The following is an 18,089-nucleotide window of genomic DNA, read 5'->3' as shown; positions in this document are numbered from 1 at the left end:
TATCATAACATTCCATCATTTCTTTTTTCACAAGATGCTGAAAAAGCTTTGACCTGTTAAATTGGACATACATGTTCTTGGTCTTGAAGGCCTTTTGTCTGGGTGATACTTTCATTAAAGCAGTATCAGCGGTGTATATATAAACCCTACAGCCAAAATTAACGTGGTGGGTTTTCTTTCTGATCCTTTCTCCTTATCCAGTGGGACGAGACAGAGATGTTCACTCTCCCGTATGCTCTTTGCTTTGGCAATGGAACCTCTTGAAATGAGCATCAGAAATAGCGCTGACATTTCTGGAATTACAGTAGGATCCGTAGATTACACAATTAGCCTATTTGCAGATCATTTTCTTCTCACTATCACCAACCCCCTAATTTCCCTACCGAATTAGGAAAACCTCTTTAAAAAAAATTGGCCCTCCCAGGATCCAAGATGGCTGCCCTCAGCATGCGTGAGTGAGTGAGGGAGCATAGGGGAGATGTGGCAGGAAATGGACGTGCCAACTGCCTAGATGAGGTACTTTGACCACACGGGAGCCACTATATGAGCAAACAAAATAACTATATAGCCATACACTAGCTGCATTAACCAAAAGTGCCCTAAAACATAATAGAAGTGCAAGGCAGCAATAGAACTGTAGACAATAACCACTACAAAAAAAATATCTGCAGCAGCTGAAAGTACACTCCAGATGTTCCGACGGCCGGAGACAGGGCCAAAGCACATGGGCACAGCGGGCTCGCAAGCACCAACCTGCTCTGCGCAAGGCTCGCCTGGGCAGGGAAAATAATTCATAATGGCTGAAGGCCAGGTAGAATATGCTACAAAAGCAGACCTGACAAATTTAGCAACTAAAGAAGGCATACAAAAGCTGTTAACAGACATAATGCTAATGTTTAAAACCTAACTGTCTGAGATTAAAAAAGATATTACTACTCTAGGAGACAGAGTAGATGAGCTGGAAAAAGAAGCTGGTAGAGGCTCAACAGAACAGGAGTATTTAACCCATAAAGTGCAGGAACAGGGAAAGACTGTACAAAATATGCTCCTGTATATAGAAGATCTGGATAATAGAGGGAGAAACTCTAACATAAGAATCAGGGTATACCTGAAACTGTAGAATCCCAAGAGTTGGTCCCATACCTGCAAAAGTTATTCTCCCATGTGACTGATGAATCGCAGGAACGGATCTGGAAGATGGACAGGGCACACAGAGCTCTTAGACCCAGACCATCAGATCCCGCAAGAGACACTGTCATAAAAATGCAAGACTTTATGAATAAGGAGGTAATTATGCAGAAGGCCAAAAGCATTCATAATCTAGAGTATGAGGGGGCCAAGATCCAGCTGTATAATGACCTCTCCACGTTAACCCTGCAGCACCGTAGAGAAATGAAGGAAATTACCGTGCACCTTCAAAGAGCCAACATGAGATACAAATGGGGATTCCCTACCAAACTGATTGTCATACCTCAAGGGAAAGTGTCACGCCTGTATGCCCGCAGACCTGGCTAGACCCCAGTACTGAGGTGGGAATGGAATGATACCACACACCCACAGCAGTGGGAGCAAGCCCGGAGTGTGGTATGGCGTTGCTGGGCCTGTTGGAAGAGTTGTTAGTTATACTTGCAATGCTTGGGGATGTCCGTAAGAGTAGTCGTGCCCGTGTGCCAATGTCCAGGAGTCCAGAGGTTAGAATCGTCAGAGTATAAGCCAGGTCCTAGTAAGCCAAAAGTAAGCGAAGTAGTATGCGTAGCAGGGTTCAAGGGATACCAGAGAGCAGAGTAGTCCAGGACAAGCAGGGGTCAAAGCCAGGGAAATCCAAGATAACACAGGAGCAGGAAACAACAGGAACACAGAGGGAGCACAGCATAGGTCAGGTACACACAGGGAAACAGGAACTATGCAGAGCGAGGAAGAAGTGGACAGACACGGGTTATAAAGGAGGGCATACCAATAGGAGAGAGGGGATGAGTAGAGAGAGAAATGGGAGACGACAGGGATAAGACAGGGAGAGAAGAGGAGGAGACAGAAGGGGCAGTCAGAGGAATGGCCTGGAGGGCTTGGGAGGCGGAGACATGGGGAACAGGATAAGAAGAGCATATAAGCTGGGGATCCGCGCGCACAGGTTGCAACACAGAGAGGGACCGCACGGAGCAAGGGAAGGACGCAGGAGGAGCCCGAATCCCCGAGAAGGGGAACGCGCGCGTGACCTGCGACCGTGAGACGGCATGCAGAGGTAGGGAGGAGGGAGCAGGTGGATCAGGGAGACCAGCAGAGGAGCATGTGCGCGTGCCCATCGTGGGCTGAGGAAGCGCACGCACCGGTCGCGGGCACCACGGAGGGAGGAGGCGGGATGGATGCCACCACGGGGGAAGGTAATGCGGGCACCGCGGGAGAGAGGGAGCGTGGAAGATCATAGGAGGGACTGAGGGACCGCGTGGGTATGCGAGACCTGCGGGGAACGCGCTGTGGCAAGGGGAGAGAGGTGGAAGGCAAAGGAGAGGAGTGGGAAGGAACAGAAGGGGCAACAGGAGATGGGAGAGAGGGACAAGGAGGGGAAGGAATCTCCTGAGTCGTCACAGTATCCCCCCTTGAGGATCAATCTCCGAGTGATCCAACCACGGCTTGAGGGGAAATTTCTGATGAAAAAGAGAAAGTAGCCTTGGGGCGTGGCTGTGATGTGCCGGTACCCAGGAACGTTCCTCAGGACCGTAGCCCTTCCAGTGTACCAAAAACTGCAGTCTATTTTTAGACAGACGAGAGTCGATGAGAGACTGTATTTCGTACTCCTGTTGACCCAGGGTGGACACTGGATTGGGTCTCCGAGAGGGGTCCAGGAAATGGGGACTGGGAACGAATTCTTTAAGGAGGGAAACATGGAACACGGACGGAATCTTCATTGTGGGAGGAAGACCGAGACGATAGGCTACAGGATTCACCTTCTCTAGGATTTTGAATGGTTCCAAGAATCTAGGGGACAATTTGGGTGAAGGAGTTTTGAGCCTAATATTTTTGGAAGAAAGCCACACCAGATCACCAGGTTTGAAGGAAGGACCCCTTTGACGGTGGCGATCTGCCTTGGTTTTTTGTTTGGCAACCGCAGATTTTAAAGACATGAGGATTTTTTTCCAGGATTCTTGTAAGTTGGTGATATGAGAGTCGGCTGCAGGAACACCAGAAGGAGAAGGTGAGAGAGGGAGACTACTGGGGTGGAAGCCACAGTTGATAAAGAAAGGAGACTCCTGAGTAGACTCGTTCCTCAAGGAATTTATGGCAAATTCGGCCCATGGTAAAAGATCCACCCAGTTATCTTGTGAGTCCGAAATGAAGCATCTTAGATACTGTTCAAGAGTTTGGTTCATCCTTTCAGTTTGACCGTTGGTTTGTGGATGGTATCCAGAGGAAAACAAGAGAGAGATACCCAATCTTTGGGAGAAGGCCCGCCAGAATTTTGAGATGAACTGAGACCCCCGATCCGAGACAATAGAAATGGGGACGCCATGCAACCTGAAGATCTCTTTGGAGAAGACGTCTGCCAAGGTGGCAGAGTTGGGAAGACCCTTGAGGGGAACAAAGTGTGCCTGCTTCGAAAACCTGTCAACCACGACCAAAATAGTGTTCATCCCTTTGGAAACAGGCAGCTCAACAATAAAGTCCATCGAAATGTGTTTCCAGGGTTGTTCAGGGATGGGAAGTGGTAGAAGAAGTCCAGAAGGTTTATGATGGAGGGTTTTACTCTGGGCACATACAGGACAGGCGGAGTTAAATTCGAGAATGTCTTGATTCATCTTAGGCCACCAAAAAGTCCGTTTAATGAGATCTGCCGTCCTTTTGAAGCCTGGATGACCAACTGCTCTAGAGGAATGACCCCAAAGTAACACTTTATGCCGAAAACATGGAGTAGCGTAGAGACGTCCTTCTGGTACCCTGAACCTGCTGGGAATATGCGCTTGTGCCTTGTTGATCTCATCCAACACATCGAAGTTGTTAGCAGAAATTATGCACTTGGCCGGGAGAATAGGTTCCGAGATTTCTTTAGCTTCAGTCTCAGAGGCAAACTGACGAGAAAGGGCATCCGCTTTAACATTTTTGTCCCAGGAATATACGAGATGGTGTAGTTGAAGCGGGAAAAGAAGAGTGACCAGCGAGCTTGGCGGGAGCCTAGGCGACGAGCCCCTCAATATATAACAATTTTTTGTGGTCAGTGAGAATAGCGATTGGTTCCTTGGAACCTTCCAAAAGGTGTCTCCATTCTTGGAGAGCAAATTTGATGGCCAAAAGTTCGCGATTACCGACATCATAATTCCTTTCTGCTGCTGAGAATTTCCGTGAAAAAAAACCACAAGGATGGAGTTTCTCTTGGGGAGAAGTCCTCTGGGGAAGAACTGCGCCAGCTCCTACGTCTGAGGCGTCAACCTCCAAAGTAAAGGGGAGGGAGGTATCCGGATGACAAAGAATGGGAGCAGACACGAACGCCTTCTTGGGAATCTCAAAGGCTGAAATGGCCTCAGGTGACCAGGATGAGACATCGGCGCCCTTTTTGGTGAAGGCCGTGATAGGAAGAGCAATATAAGAATTTTTTTTGATAAACTTCCTGTAATAATTGGCAAAGCCAAGAAAACGTTGCACAGCCTTGAGTGAATTAGGGAGTGGCTAGTCGAGAACCACCTTCAGCTTCTCAGGGTCCATGGAAAAACCTTGGCTGGAGATGATATAGCCTAGGAAGGCCGTGGAAGCCTGGTGAAACAGACACTTCTCCATCTTGGCGTAAAGACGATTAGAACGAAGCCTGGAGAGCACCAGTTTGGTATGTTGAATGTGTTCCTCCAGATTTTTAGAAAAAATAAGAATGTCGTCTAGATAGACAATGACAAAAGTTCCCAATACATCACGGAAGATGTCGTTCATAAATTCTTGAAACACAGCCGGGGCGTTACACAGCCCAAAGGGCATAACAAGATATTCATAATGTCCAGAACGTGTGTTAAACGCTGTTTTCCACTCGTCTACTTCCCTTATACGAATGAGATTATAGGCACCCCTTATGTCGAGTTTTGAGAAGATAGAGGCCCCTTGGAGACGGTCGAACAGTTCAGAAATGAGCGGAAGAGGATACCGTTTTTTTACCGTGATCTTATTGAGTCCGCGGAAGTCGATGCATGGCCTCAGTGATCCATCCTTCTTCTTCACAAAGAAGAAGCCAGCCCCGGCAGGAGAGGTAGAGTTGCGGATAAATCCCTTTTCCAGATTTTCCTGAATATAAGTAGTCATGGCCTCGGTCTCCGGGATGGAGAGTGGATAAGACTTAGACTTCGACAGGACAGTCCCAGGGATTAGGTCGACAGGGCAATCGTACGGACGGTGAGGAGGAAGAACCTCTGCTTGTACCTTGTTGAACACGTCCAAGTACTCATGGTACACAGCAGGCAGGGACGACTGATCGGCAGGTACGCAATCCAGGCCGGCAAGCACAACCACGGGAGGAACCACTGGCACAGCATCTGTGGACGAGGGCCACTGGATAGGCAGAGTACTGGACCAATCAATGCGCGAATTGTGGAGTTGAAGCCAAGGCAATCCTAAGATAATTTGTACGGAAGGGGATTGAAAAACGTCAAAGACAATTACCTCCTTGTGACCATCGGCCAGGGTCAAGGTAAGAGGAATAGACTCCCAAATGATGAAGGCCGGCTGGAGCGGTCGTCCGTCGATGGCCTCAAGGCCAATAGGGCTCTTTCTTCTGACCATGGGAATTTGATTCTCCAATGCGAACTGCTGGTCCAGGAAATTACCGGCCGATCCGGAATCGATGAATGCTTCCACCTTTACGACAAGGTTGGGACCCTCCAACGTGGCCGGTAGCATGAACTTCTTTGGGAGAGCTTCGGAAGGAGAGGTGTTAGGAGAGACTGTACCAAGTAGAAGCCCCTCTACCTTTACTGGGTGTGCCCCTTTCCCGGCCTTAAGGGACAATTTTGGAGACGATGTTCCGAGGAAGCACAATAGAAACACAGCCTGTTCTGACGCCGCCGTGCTCTCTCAGTTGCCTGGAGTTGCTGACTGCCGACCTGCATAGGTTCCGGAGCCTCCAGGGCCAGGAGAGGAGTAGTGGGCGACCTGTGAGAAACAACAGAGGGAGAACAATGGGAACAGTGTCTCTCGTGACGTCGCTCCTGCGTACGCTGATCCATGCGTACGCTCAGGGTGATGAGTTCCTCCAGGGACGTAGGCCGGGCATGAGTAGCCAGATTGTCCTTCAACGTATCTGAGAGTCCGTGCCAGTACGCAGCGGTGAGGGCCTCATCATTCCATTGTACTTCGGCGGCCAGCGTACGAAACAAGATGGCGTATTTGGCAGCTGATCTTCTGCCCTCAGAAATATGAAACAAGGAGAAGGCGGCTGTCTCGCGCCGTGCGGGGTTATCAAACACAAGTTGAAAATCACGTCTGAATAAAGGATAATATTGCGTTATTTCGCATTTACGCTCCCATAGGGGAGAGGCCCTGGCAAGAGCGTCTCCGGTGAGCAGAGCGTGTATATAAGCAATTTTAGCACGGGGGAAGGAATAGAAGGGGCAACAGGAGATGGGAGAGAGGGACAAGGAGGGGAAGGAATCTCCTGAGTCTTCACAGAAAGTTGCTCTTCTCAGATACGGAGAAAATAACAATAACTTTTTGGAAAGACTCAATATTCCAGGACCCAAAGCAAGTAAAAAAATGCAGGCCTCCGCAACTCCAGGAACACTCCGGCCGCACCCAGAGTGGAGAGGGCAACAATGGGTGGACGTGGCAAGTAAAAAGAACAGAAATACCAACAATAGTAGCGGCCAACAGAACAGAGACAGGAGGAAACCACAGGATGAAACAGAGATCACTGAGTGAAGAAGCGTAATTATTATAAATATTCCCTCCACCCACCTCCCAGGACTAGTGTGAACGCAAAAGCTCTGTCTGCTAGCGATCTGAGTAACAGAGATACCCATTTTGAGAGAGTAGGTCAGGAGGTCTCTAAAGTTTGGAGGATCAAGCAACTAATCCCAATTTCTGGTTAATTTTGTATGTGTGTGTTTCTATGTATTTGTGATTGTTTTTTTTCTATAACAAGTCAAACGTTGCAGAGAGAAAGAATCCAAAGTCTTAATTGGCAGGTGATGTCCGAGGTAAAGGTGACACTAAAGAAGGTAGAGCTTGGAGTAAGAAACAAACTAAGGTTGGTTGCTATCTATCAACTACGAACCCAAACACCACAACAAACATTACATATAGGATAGGCACTTTGAATGTAAAGGGACTTAACTCACCGGTGAAAAGGAGATGGGCCCTTGAAGAGATAAAAAATTATGAAATGTTTATGCAGGAGACACATTTTAAAAGAGATAAAAAACCGAGAATGATCAACAAACACATTGTACAAAATTTCTAAAGCTCATCAAAAGATAAGAAAAATGGAGTGGGAATTCTGCTTAGCAAAAATATTATGCTGCAGGATATCACAACGAAGAAAGATATTCAAGGTAGATACATTATGATCAAAGGGAAGATAATGGGGATGAAGGTCACTACAAACATATATGTCCCCAACGTCAGGCAGGCAGACTTTTAGAGAAAGTACTATCAATAATTAATGTATTTATTGAATGAGCTCTGTATCTGGGTGGTGACTTTAACATGGCCCTAAATCTGGTGTTACAGTAGATACCTCCAAAGGATATACAAAAGTGAGCAAAAAACAGACAAAAGTTATAAACAAAATATTGAACCAGCAGGCATTGGCTGATGCCTGTAGAGTTTTAAATCTGTCAGGGAAGGATTACACGTATTACTCACACCCACATGATAGCTATTCTAGGATAGATTATTATCTATTATTATTACTAATTTGTTAGTAACCCAAAAAATAGAAAAGTCGCTGACTTGGCTTAAACATAAGTACTATGAGAAAGGTAATAAGATGGATAGGCTATTAGCCAACCAGTTAAAGCAGAAACAGAGCCATTATATTATTAGTAAAATTGGGAAACAGGATGGAGTAGTGTCACAGGATCCAAAAGTTATTAAAGAAGAGTCAAGACTATTTTATTAGAAATTATATAATATAGAAGCCATGCAAGATAGGAAAAGGGAACATATAGAGGAGGATATAAAAACATTTATGAAGGATATTTAAACTAAAACAATCACACCCGAGGCGAGAGCTAAACATGACGCAGTTATAACATGGGATGAGATAGAAAAAGTGATAAAAGATCTACCCAATGGAAAAAGTCCAGCTCCTGATGTACTACCACATACATACTATAAAACCTTTGCTAACTCTATTATAGTATACATTCAGTGTATGTTTAACACTTTGAGAGATACAGGAAACCTGTCCCAGTATATATCAGAAGCTCATATAATGGTTATCCCTAAACCAGGCAAGGACAAGTTAAATTGTGCAAGTTATCGTCCAGTATCGCTTGTAAATGTAGATGTCAAAATTCTCGCCAAAATATTAGCGAACAGACTTAATGAATATTTACCGGAACTGGTAAAGAGGGATCAAACCGGATTTATACCAAAAAGGGAAGCCAACGATAACACTAGGCGAATTATAAACATACTGAACCAGATTAATAAAACACAGACTCCAGCCATGAAATTGTCTATAGATGCAGAAAAGGCATTCGATAGAGTGCAATGGAATTTTATGTTTAAAATGCTGGAGCATATAGGAACATGGGGTAGATTTAGACAGTACATAAAGACATTATTTAGCAACCCATCGGCAAAGGTCAAGGTAAATGGACAGGTCTCGAACTCATTTAAAATACTTAATGGTACGAGACAGGGATGCCCATTGTCCCCATTGATTTGCGCCCTAATAATGGAGCCATTAGCAGAATCAATAAGGAATCATCCAGTCATTGCGGGAGTTAAAATAGGTGAGAAAGAACATAAGATTGCATTATATGTGGATGATATTCTTCTGATATTAACTAATCCACTGGTTTCATTGCCAAATATACTGAGTGTTCTTTATAGATTTAATTTAGCATCTCATTTTAAAATCAACTTAACAAAAATAGAGGCTCTTAATATAAGTCTTCCAGCAGAGTAGGAGGCCCAAGTTAAAAAAAAATTCCCTTTCGAGTGGAAGAATAGAAGTATAAAATATTTGGGTACAAATATAACGCCAAAAGTAGAGGATTTGTTCCATGCCAATTATACCTCATTAGCAAAAATAATAGAAAACAACTTATCAAGATGGAATAAGAGTATTATCTCGTGGATAGGTAGAGTTAATTGTATTAAAATGAATATACTGCAGAGACTTATGTATCTGGTCCAGGCTATCCTGTGAAAGTTTCCAAGCAGTATATTGCTACGCTTCAAAGTAAAATTAATACATTTATTTGGGAATTTAAAAAACCAAGGACCAATACTAAAACATTGCAAAGGCATAAATCAAAAGGTGGACTTGGTCTGCCAAATATCAACAAATATTATCTCGCTACACAAGTGAATGCCCTTTTTGAATAGGTTCACTGTACTAAAAAATAAACTCTGGGTGGAAATTGAAAATAATTATTGCAAAGATATAGATACAAATAAGGCTCCATGGCTCAGGAAGATATATCGCCCTAAAGGTCTTTACAAACACCCCACTATCGGTGCAGGTGAAGGGGGGGAGAGAGGAGGAAAGGGGGGAGAGAGGAGGGAAGGGTGGGAGAGAGTGGGGGAGAGAGCGGGGGGGAGAGCGGGGGGGGAGAAGAGGGAGGGGAGGGAGAAGAGGGAGGGGGGGAGAAAGAGAGGGGGGTCGGGAGAGGGGGGGGGGAGCCGGGAGAGAGAGGGGGTGCCGGGAGAGAGAAGTTGCAGGGGAGACACGAGAGAGAGCAATGGGGGGAAGAGAGAGAGAGCAATGGGGGGGAGAGAGAGAGCAATTGGGGGGGAGAGAGCAATGGGTGCGGGGAGAGAGAGCAATGGGGGGGAGAGAGCAATGGTGGGAAGAGAGAGAGCAATGGGGGGAAGAGAGAGAGAGAGAGCAATGGGGGGGAGAGAGAGAGCAATGGGGGGGAGAGAGAGAGCAATGGGAGGAAGAGAGAGAGCAATGGGGGGAAGAGAGAGCAATGGGGGGGAAGAGAGAGAGCAATGGGGGGAAGAGAGAGAGAGCAATGGGGGGGGAGAGAGAGCAATGGGTGCGGGGAGAGAGAGCAATGGAGGGGAGAGAGAGAGAAATGGGTGCGGGGAGAGAGAGCAATGGGGGGAAAGAGCAATGGGGGGAAGAGAGAGAGAGCAATGGGGGGGGGGGGGAGAGAGAGAGCAATGGGGGGGAGAGAGAGAGAGCAATGGGGGGAAGATAGAGCAATGGGGGGAAGAGAGAGAGCAATGGGGGGAAGAGAGAGAGCAATGGGGGAAGAGAGAGAGAGCAATGGTAGGGAGAGAGAGCAATGGGGGGAGAGAGAGAGAGCAATGGGGGGGACAGGGAGCAATGGGAGGGAGAGAGATCAATGGGGGGAAAGAGAGAGCAATGGGGGGGAGAGCAATGGGGGGGGAGAGAGCAATGGGGGGGGGAGAGAGAGAGGGAGGGGGGAGAGAGAGGAGGGAAGGGGGTGAGAGAGCGGTGGGGGGAGAGCAGGGGAGAGAGAGCAGGGGAAGAGATGAGAGAAGGGGGGAGAGAGCGGGGGGAGAGAGGAGGGAAGGGGGGAGAGAGCAGGGGGTAGAGAGAGGAGGTAAGCGGGGAGAGAGCAGGGGGAGAGAGAAGGGAAGGGGGAGAGAGCGGGGGGTAGAGAGAGGAGGTAAGGGGGGAGAGAGCTGGGGTAGAGAGAGGAGGTAAGGGGGGAGAGAGCGGGGGGAGAGCAGGGGGAGAGAGGATGGAAGGTTGGGGAGAGGAGGGAGGGGGGAGAGAGGAGGGAAGGGGGAGAGAGAGGAGGAAGGGGGGAGAGAGGAGGGAAGGGGGAGAGAGAGGAGGAAGGGGGGAGAGAGGAGGGAAGGGGGGAGAGAGGAGGGAGGCGGGGGAGAGAGCGGGGGGAGGGAAGGGGGGAGAGAGGAGGGAAGGGGGAGAGAGAGGGGAGGTCGGGATAGAGAGGGGGGAGCCGGGAGAAAGAAGGGGGCCGGGAGAGGGCGTAGAGGGGGCACGAGAGAGAGCAATGGTAGGGAGAGAGAGCAATGGGGGGAGAGAGAGAGAGCAATGGGGGGGAGAGGGAGCAATGGGAGGGAGAGAGATCAATGGGGGGAAAGAGAGAGCAATGGGGGGGAGAGCAATGGGGGGGGAGAGAGCAATGGGGGGGGGAGAGAGAGGGAGGGGGGAGAGAGAGGAGGGAAGGGGGTGAGAGAGCGGTGGGGGGAGAGCAGGGGAGAGAGAGCAGGGGAAGAGATGAGAGAAGGGGGGAGAGAGCGGGGGGAGAGAGGAGGGAAGGGGGGAGAGAGCGGGGGGTAGAGAGAGGAGGTAAGGGGGGAGAGAGCAGGGGGAGAGAGAAGGGAAGGGGGAGATAGCGGGGGGTAGAGAGAGGAGGTAAGGGGGGAGAGAGCTGGGGTAGAGAGAGGAGGTAAGGGGGGAGAGAGCGGGGGAGAGCAGGGGGAGAGAGGATGGAAGGTTGGGGAGAGGAGGGAGGGGGGGAGAGAGGAGGGAAGGGGGAGAGAGAGGAGGAAGGGGGGAGAGAGGAGGGAAGGGGGAGAGAGAGGAGGAAGGGGGGAGAGAGGAGGGAAGGGGGGAGAGAGGAGGGAGGCGGGGGAGAGAGCGGGGGGAGGGAAGGGGAGAGAGAGGAGGGAAGGGGGAGAGAGAGGGGAGGTCGGGATAGAGAGGGGGGAGCCGGGAGAAAGAAGGGGGCCGGGAGAGGGCGTAGAGGGGGCACGAGAGAGAGCAATGGGGGGGGGGAGAGAGCAATGGGGGGAGAGAGCAATGTGGGGGAGAGAGAGAGCAATGGGGGGGAGAGAACAATGGGGGGAGAGAGAGAGCAATGGGGGGGAGAGAGAGAGCAATGGGCGGGAGAGAGAGCAATGGGGGGGAGAGAGAGAGGGAGGGGGAGATAGAGGAGGGAAGGGGGTGAGAGAGCGGTGGGGGGAGAGTGGGGGGGAGAGAGGAGGAGGGAAGGGGGGAGAGAGCAGGCGGTAGAGAGGAAGTAAGGGGGGAGAGAGCAGGGGTAGAGAGGATGGAAGGTTGCGGAGAGGAGGGAAGGGGGGGAGGGAAGGGGGGGAGAGAGGAGGGAAGGGGGGAGAGAGCGGGGGGGGGGGAAGGGGGGAGAGAGGAGGGAAGGGGTGGAGATAGAGGGGGGTTGGGATAGAGAGGGGGAGCCGGGAGAAGGGGGGGGGGCGGGAGTGAGAGGGCGTAGAGGGGGCACGAGAGAGCAATGGGGGGGAGAGAGAGAGAGCAATGGGGGGAGAGAGAGAGCAATGTGGGGGAGAAAGAGAGCAATGGGGGGGATAGAGAGCAATGGGGGGGGATAGAGAGCAATGGGGGGGGGAGATGGGGGAGAGAGGAGGGAAGGGGGAAGAGAGGGGAGGGAAAGGGGTAGAGAGAAAATGGAGACAGAGACACACACACACACAAAGAGATACAGAGATAGAGAGACACAGAGAGACACACACAGAGAGACACACACACACACAGAGACACGCACGCCCATCCAGACACACACACACACGCACGCACGCACATCGAGACACACACAGACACACACACAGACATCCCCTATACAGCCAATGACACGCCCCTCCTGTAATAGCCACGCCCCTCCCATAATAGCCACGCCCCCTCCCATAATAGCCACGCCCCTCCGTTCCTGCTCTAAAAAATTTGCAGGACAGCGATCGCTCATGCTTGGGGAGCTGGTGACGTTACCGTTCCAAGCATGAGCGAGCTCAGCGGCAGCAGGCCGCAGCCTAAGGCTATGGCTATAGTCAGCCAGACGGAGCGGAGGCGCACACGCTGCAATCCTCTTGATGAAGCCTGAGCTTTTTTGTGGCTTTGCAGGGTATGCAGCGGGCGGGATTTGGGGACTTGGCAATGAAGTACGATGTATGTTTGGAGGCATGGCAATGACGTTCCAGCGTGAACGTCACTTCCACTACCTCACATCCCAATCCACCGGTATTTTTTCAGATGCAGCATCTGAAGCACTGTGGTACTTTCCCCCGGTCTGGAAATTAACTTTAACTTTGTGTGTGCTGTTTGTGTTTACCACCGGCATACAAAAAAAGAAAAATGGCGTAATTTTGAAAATGTAACTTCACTTTGATTGGAGAAGACAGGTCATCACGATTAGAATCCCAAAAGACCTGAGTATTATATTGCTAAACAGAGAAGGGGTCAAAGGACAGAGAATTAATAAATCTCTATTAATAATATGCTAAACGCAGCAAGATGTGCTGTCGCTGCCAATTGGAAAAAACTGGAGGCATCCACTATGGCAGTGGATATTCAGAGTTGAGTGCAAATAGCCGCACGGCTATTCGCACTCAGTAGAACTTAACTGAGTGCGAATAGCCGAACTGTTATGAACAGGTTTCTATGCCTTTATTCACTAGATAACAATCAGAAAGTCTTATAGCTCAGTGGATATGCAGCAGGCCATTCGCATAGTGGACCAGGGTTCGATTCCTGGCAGGGATGTTTAATTTTTCCAGTTTATTTTCTACTGAGTGCGAATAGCCGTGCGGCTATGAACAGGTATGAACAGGTTTCTATGCCTTTATTAAACTCCCCTTCCTGCCTGGGGAAAGGTGCGCAACACAGTAGGGACTGGGTGGGCGGGGTTTGATTGCACAGGCGTGCGCTGTAGTAGTTACTGGGACCGCAGCCTTAGGAGCCGCTTACGCATGCGTGCGGAGGCGTGTGTAAATGCAGGCGACAGGCAAGTTTAAATATACGCGCTGAGGGGAGCGGAGGAGCGGTCACGTGACAGCAAACATCCAATGGGGATGAGGGACTAGAACCGCCTCCCGCCACACCTTCGCCCCGCCCCCAAAGCGCGCTCACTGCCTCACCTGTCAGGCCACAAAAAAGCACCAGCTTCTGGAGGCGAGGCAGAGCAGGAGCGCGGCCCGAGGCACCATGCCCGAGTCCTTAGGCCTCAGGCATGGTCATCGCTTAGGCGCTGAGGCGCGCTGCTGCTCGGCACTGAGCCCCTGTTCATAACAGCTCGGCTATTTGCACTCAACTGTGAATATCCACTGCCATCCACTATAGAAAGCTCTCTAGTACTCATGGAACTCATGACAGGTTTTGTGAAATCTGCCCCTCCCCCCTCTTAAATTTCTACAAACGTAAATAATTAGTTATTTCCCCTTTGACATTTAAAAGTAAATGTGGCTGCTGTGGAGACCTGTCCTAACATATGTGCACTGCATCATAAAGAACATTGTGTTATTTTGATGAGACACATTCCTAGTACAGCACATTCTCTTATTTTGCATTGAAATGTGTTGTTGTGGAAGCAGAGTCACGTGACCCTGATTGTGGTAGGTAACTTGCAACCACCCCTACAAACAACATTTCTAGGATTGTTGTGCTGAAGTCTCCTCCCTCTTCCTCCTGCTTCACACACAATGCAGTTTCTGTCAAGCCAGTTCGAGTGGTTTCGCTTCTTTTAAAGGGAAATTGTCACTTATTGAAGACGAAACTCCTGTCGTAGCAGAAAACAAAAGAGTGATCAGAAGTGAAAAAAGTTACATAGAAGACTTCTGAGTGCAAGGAAAGGAAGCTGCAGGAAATTATCACAAGGACTGGTCTGATAAATCAACTTGTTTTGGCCCTGGAGCGGTTTATTTCTGGGAGGAGTGCTACCTGTGCCTGGCAGCTGGGAGCTGCTGATGTGTTTACTTAATTTAGTCACGTTTGGGCTATTTAATGGTGTATGTAGAGACAGATCACACTGCATCGGACTGAATCGGAACACAACTGCAAAACGACCTGGTACATTTTGAGATTGCTTTAAGCCACATTACATGTGATCTCTTTTGCACAGTCAGATTGCTGCATATCTTTAATCTGGATCACATTTGCACGACACCTGTTCCTTGGAACTGAATTACACCTGTACAATACCTCAGCATTGCCTCCCACCGTTGACCTAGATTACCTTTGCACTAGACCTGACTCTGAGCCCTTAATTGCATTTTGATTGCATGCCGACTACTGGACATTTCTTCTTTCCTGAGCGCTGCTTGGATCCACATCACTTTCTTAGCGCTGGGCCCTGACCATTGGAGGTCACTGCTTTGATCAGGATCACATTTGCTCTGGAGTTCACCACTTCATGGCATTGCATTAATTCGGATCCCATCTCCATTGCTTGGATCATTGTACCCCCCAAACTTGAGTGAGATCCCAAGCCTCCTTGTTGCTCTATAAGGACCTGCCGTGGCCATGCGGACCCCTGTAGCGATGATCATCGGGCTGGTGCTGGCTCCCTGCGGGCTTGTCCTGAACCTCACCTCCACGGTAGCCCCAGATTGGCGCCTGCTGGGTGCCCTGAACGGGCAGGCCCGGGACGTGGTGCATCATCAGGGCATCTGGGACATTTGCCAGGAGTCCGAGGCCACCCACACCCGCACCTGTGGCATGTCCAACGCCACCTACTTCCAGACCAACGTGGTGCAGGTTGCCAGGGGCTTGATGGTCAGCTCCCTGGTGGTCACCGCCCTGGGCATCGTTGTGGCATCCCTGGGGGTCCGCTGCTGGCAGGAGGACACACCCAACTACCTGGTGTCTGGGTTTGGGGGAATGGTGCTGTTCATCTCAGGGCTGCTCAGCCTTATCGCCATCTCCTTCTACAACAACCAGATGTACTCACCTGAGATGTCAGTAGCAGGCGGCGCCACCATCCAGGTGGGTTACTCTCTGGTGCTGGGTTATCTGGGCAGCTGCCTGGAAATCATCGGGGGCTTCTCCCTGGCCCTCAGCTTCGTCCACAGCTGCAATGAGTGCATGAGGAACAGGAGCAAGACGTCTGGACCTGCAAAGTATTACAGTAAGAATAACCCGGCCATGCAGGGGTCCCGCAGCAAGGATACAGCCCACCCCAGCAAGGTGTACAGCATCGGCGCTGACCACATCCAGGGGGACCCTAATCCTGCAAGAGTGAGCTACAGTGTCGCGAACAGCAAGTACCAGCATGACTACAGAGGCAGAAATGCTAACCCGACGCCAAGGTCCTACACCAACCCCATGGATGTGACCGAGGGAGAGCATCCTAGAAGACCAGGCAGCCAGCTGAGCTCATTGCCCTGCGACTCTGATCTGCTGTAGACTACTTTATGTGCCTCATCTACTGGAGAGGGCAAATGTCTTGGCTTATTTGCACATACAGTAAAGGAGGTTTGATTGTATGGGACATAAAGGAGCATATCCTCCTGAGTTTTTGGTGCATAATGAATGAGCTTATAGAGCATTTTTATTTTTCTACATATATTTTTATTTCTTGAGGGTATCTTATACTATAAGGCTATAAATATGAATCTCCACAATTGTCTTTTATTGTACACATTATGAAGGATTATCTCATTATGAAGAATGAAGCATTGTTTTTCCTCAAAAATGTAAATTTGATGTTTGTGTAGTAGCAGGCCCTCAAATGTTTTTTGGGTATTAAATAAGTAGAACTGTTTTTCTACTCATGCTAGACAGAGGTTCTTCCAAGCAATTCATATGGAAGTCTCATACCTGTGCATCTTGCCACACACAAAAAACTATGTAATATATGTAGGTACAGCTTGTCTCACAAGGAGCCAAATCATGTAGTGTATAGTACCCCCAAATAGGTACAATTGGAGGGTATGTTGTAGCACAAATATATCTGAGTATAGTAGCACACTGTAAGGGCCAGTGACCAAAATACCCCACAAATCATGTGTAAAGGGGTCTCTGTAACTGTTCCTGCTCATATTTTCAATATGAATAACTAGACTGTACAGTACTGTAGGGGGCTGCACTGTTACAAGTGTTGCAGGCTGCTATAGCACTGATGGTGAGAAGGCATAGGGGCAGTGGCAGCCCAGTCATCTTCATGTATGTCCTTTTCTGTTTGAGTGGCCAAGAACACATTTGGTGAAAGAAATGCACTGCAGAACTCTCTGCCAAAGGAGGGACTAAAATCTAATAGCATTCCTGTATATATGTTTCTGCTACACACTAATACTGAGTATAATGTGAAGATATGCATTTTTCAACAAGGATTAATTTTTTTTTTTTTTTTTTTTATAAATTATGTTATTTGACGTTGTTTACTGTAATATCATACACTGGTAAAATAAAGTTTTTATTGCATTGACTTTGTAGAAGTTAGCGTAATTTTTTTTGTATTCTACATTCCTGGAATTCTGAACCATAGACAACATTGCGTAGGGATTCTTAAAAAGGGAGGTTCAATAAACTCCTTTCTATACTAGAGCTGTTCACTGGTCCCTGCAACTTTTGGAGTTGCGTCTGCATTATTTTCTGGGAGCAAGTATTATGCTACATACACCCTGTCAAATATAGTACAGCATGTATTGTATATTCTGTTCTGCTTGTGTGTTTTGCTATTTAAGAATTTCAGACCAGTTCTAAATTGATTTGTGTTAATCATATCTTATATGTTATCTTAAATACATATTACATTATTATAAACCATGTAACAAATGGCAGAGAAATGAATACTGTATTTGCATTAAGTATTCACTTTATAGCAATTAAAACATATAATTTTAAGGTTGAGGGTACTAAAAAGCTTACTTAATTTGTACCATGTTATTATTAATCCTATAATTTGTTGCTGTCAGTAACAGAGTTTTGAGTCTTTATTTCTCTGTTCCTTTCTCTTCACTGCTGTAAGGCATTATTAAACTGCAAATAAAAATAAAAAAAACAACATGTATCCTAATCCTTATAATCATAACAATTATCTTCTAGCTGCACCTAATTTTGGCAAATATATTTGCTTCTTTTATACATAGATATTCTTAATTTAATATGTAAATATCTTGTAGGAAAAAAAATGTTTTCCATAGAACCAAATAAAATATTTTAATTGAAAACTTTAGGGAGAGAACAAATAAATTATATAGATATATAAATATCTAAATCATTCATCCCTTTTCAATCCACTGCTGGATGAAGGCCTCCCCAA

At 48.1% G+C, this 18,089-nt stretch overlaps 2 protein-coding genes across 2 annotated transcripts in view; one reads left to right on the top strand and one right to left on the bottom strand.

The window, feature by feature from the left end:
- The window catches only part of LOC142496291 (uncharacterized), a 28,959-nt gene extending 13,687 nt beyond the window's left edge, over window positions 1–15,272 (bottom strand). The window contains exons 1-9 of the mRNA XM_075603015.1: window positions 15,185–15,272; window positions 7,305–7,324; window positions 6,922–6,965; window positions 6,321–6,450; window positions 5,796–5,964; window positions 5,392–5,504; window positions 3,937–4,061; window positions 2,733–2,973; window positions 1,109–1,190 (exon numbers count right to left, since the gene is read on the bottom strand). Of these exons, the coding sequence (XP_075459130.1) occupies window positions 1,109–1,190; window positions 2,733–2,973; window positions 3,937–4,061; window positions 5,392–5,504; window positions 5,796–5,964; window positions 6,321–6,450; window positions 6,922–6,965; window positions 7,305–7,324; window positions 15,185–15,272 (1,012 nt within the window). The remainder of the gene's footprint in view (window positions 1–1,108; window positions 1,191–2,732; window positions 2,974–3,936; window positions 4,062–5,391; window positions 5,505–5,795; window positions 5,965–6,320; window positions 6,451–6,921; window positions 6,966–7,304; window positions 7,325–15,184) is intronic.
- CLDN23 (claudin 23) lies at window positions 14,488–17,831 on the top strand. The gene has a single exon (XM_075604292.1). It carries the CDS (start codon window positions 15,350–15,352, stop codon window positions 16,229–16,231), a length of 882 nt encoding a protein of 293 aa, XP_075460407.1. The 5' UTR covers window positions 14,488–15,349; the 3' UTR covers window positions 16,232–17,831.
- The last annotated feature ends 258 nt before the right edge of the window (window positions 17,832–18,089 follow it).

Source organism: Ascaphus truei, chromosome 1 (genome assembly GCF_040206685.1).
Source record: "Ascaphus truei isolate aAscTru1 chromosome 1, aAscTru1.hap1, whole genome shotgun sequence".
In the NCBI taxonomy this organism is placed as follows: Eukaryota; Metazoa; Chordata; class Amphibia; order Anura; family Ascaphidae; genus Ascaphus; species Ascaphus truei.
Note: the sequence above shows the minus strand (reverse complement) of the source record. Positions and strands in the feature narration are given on the sequence as shown.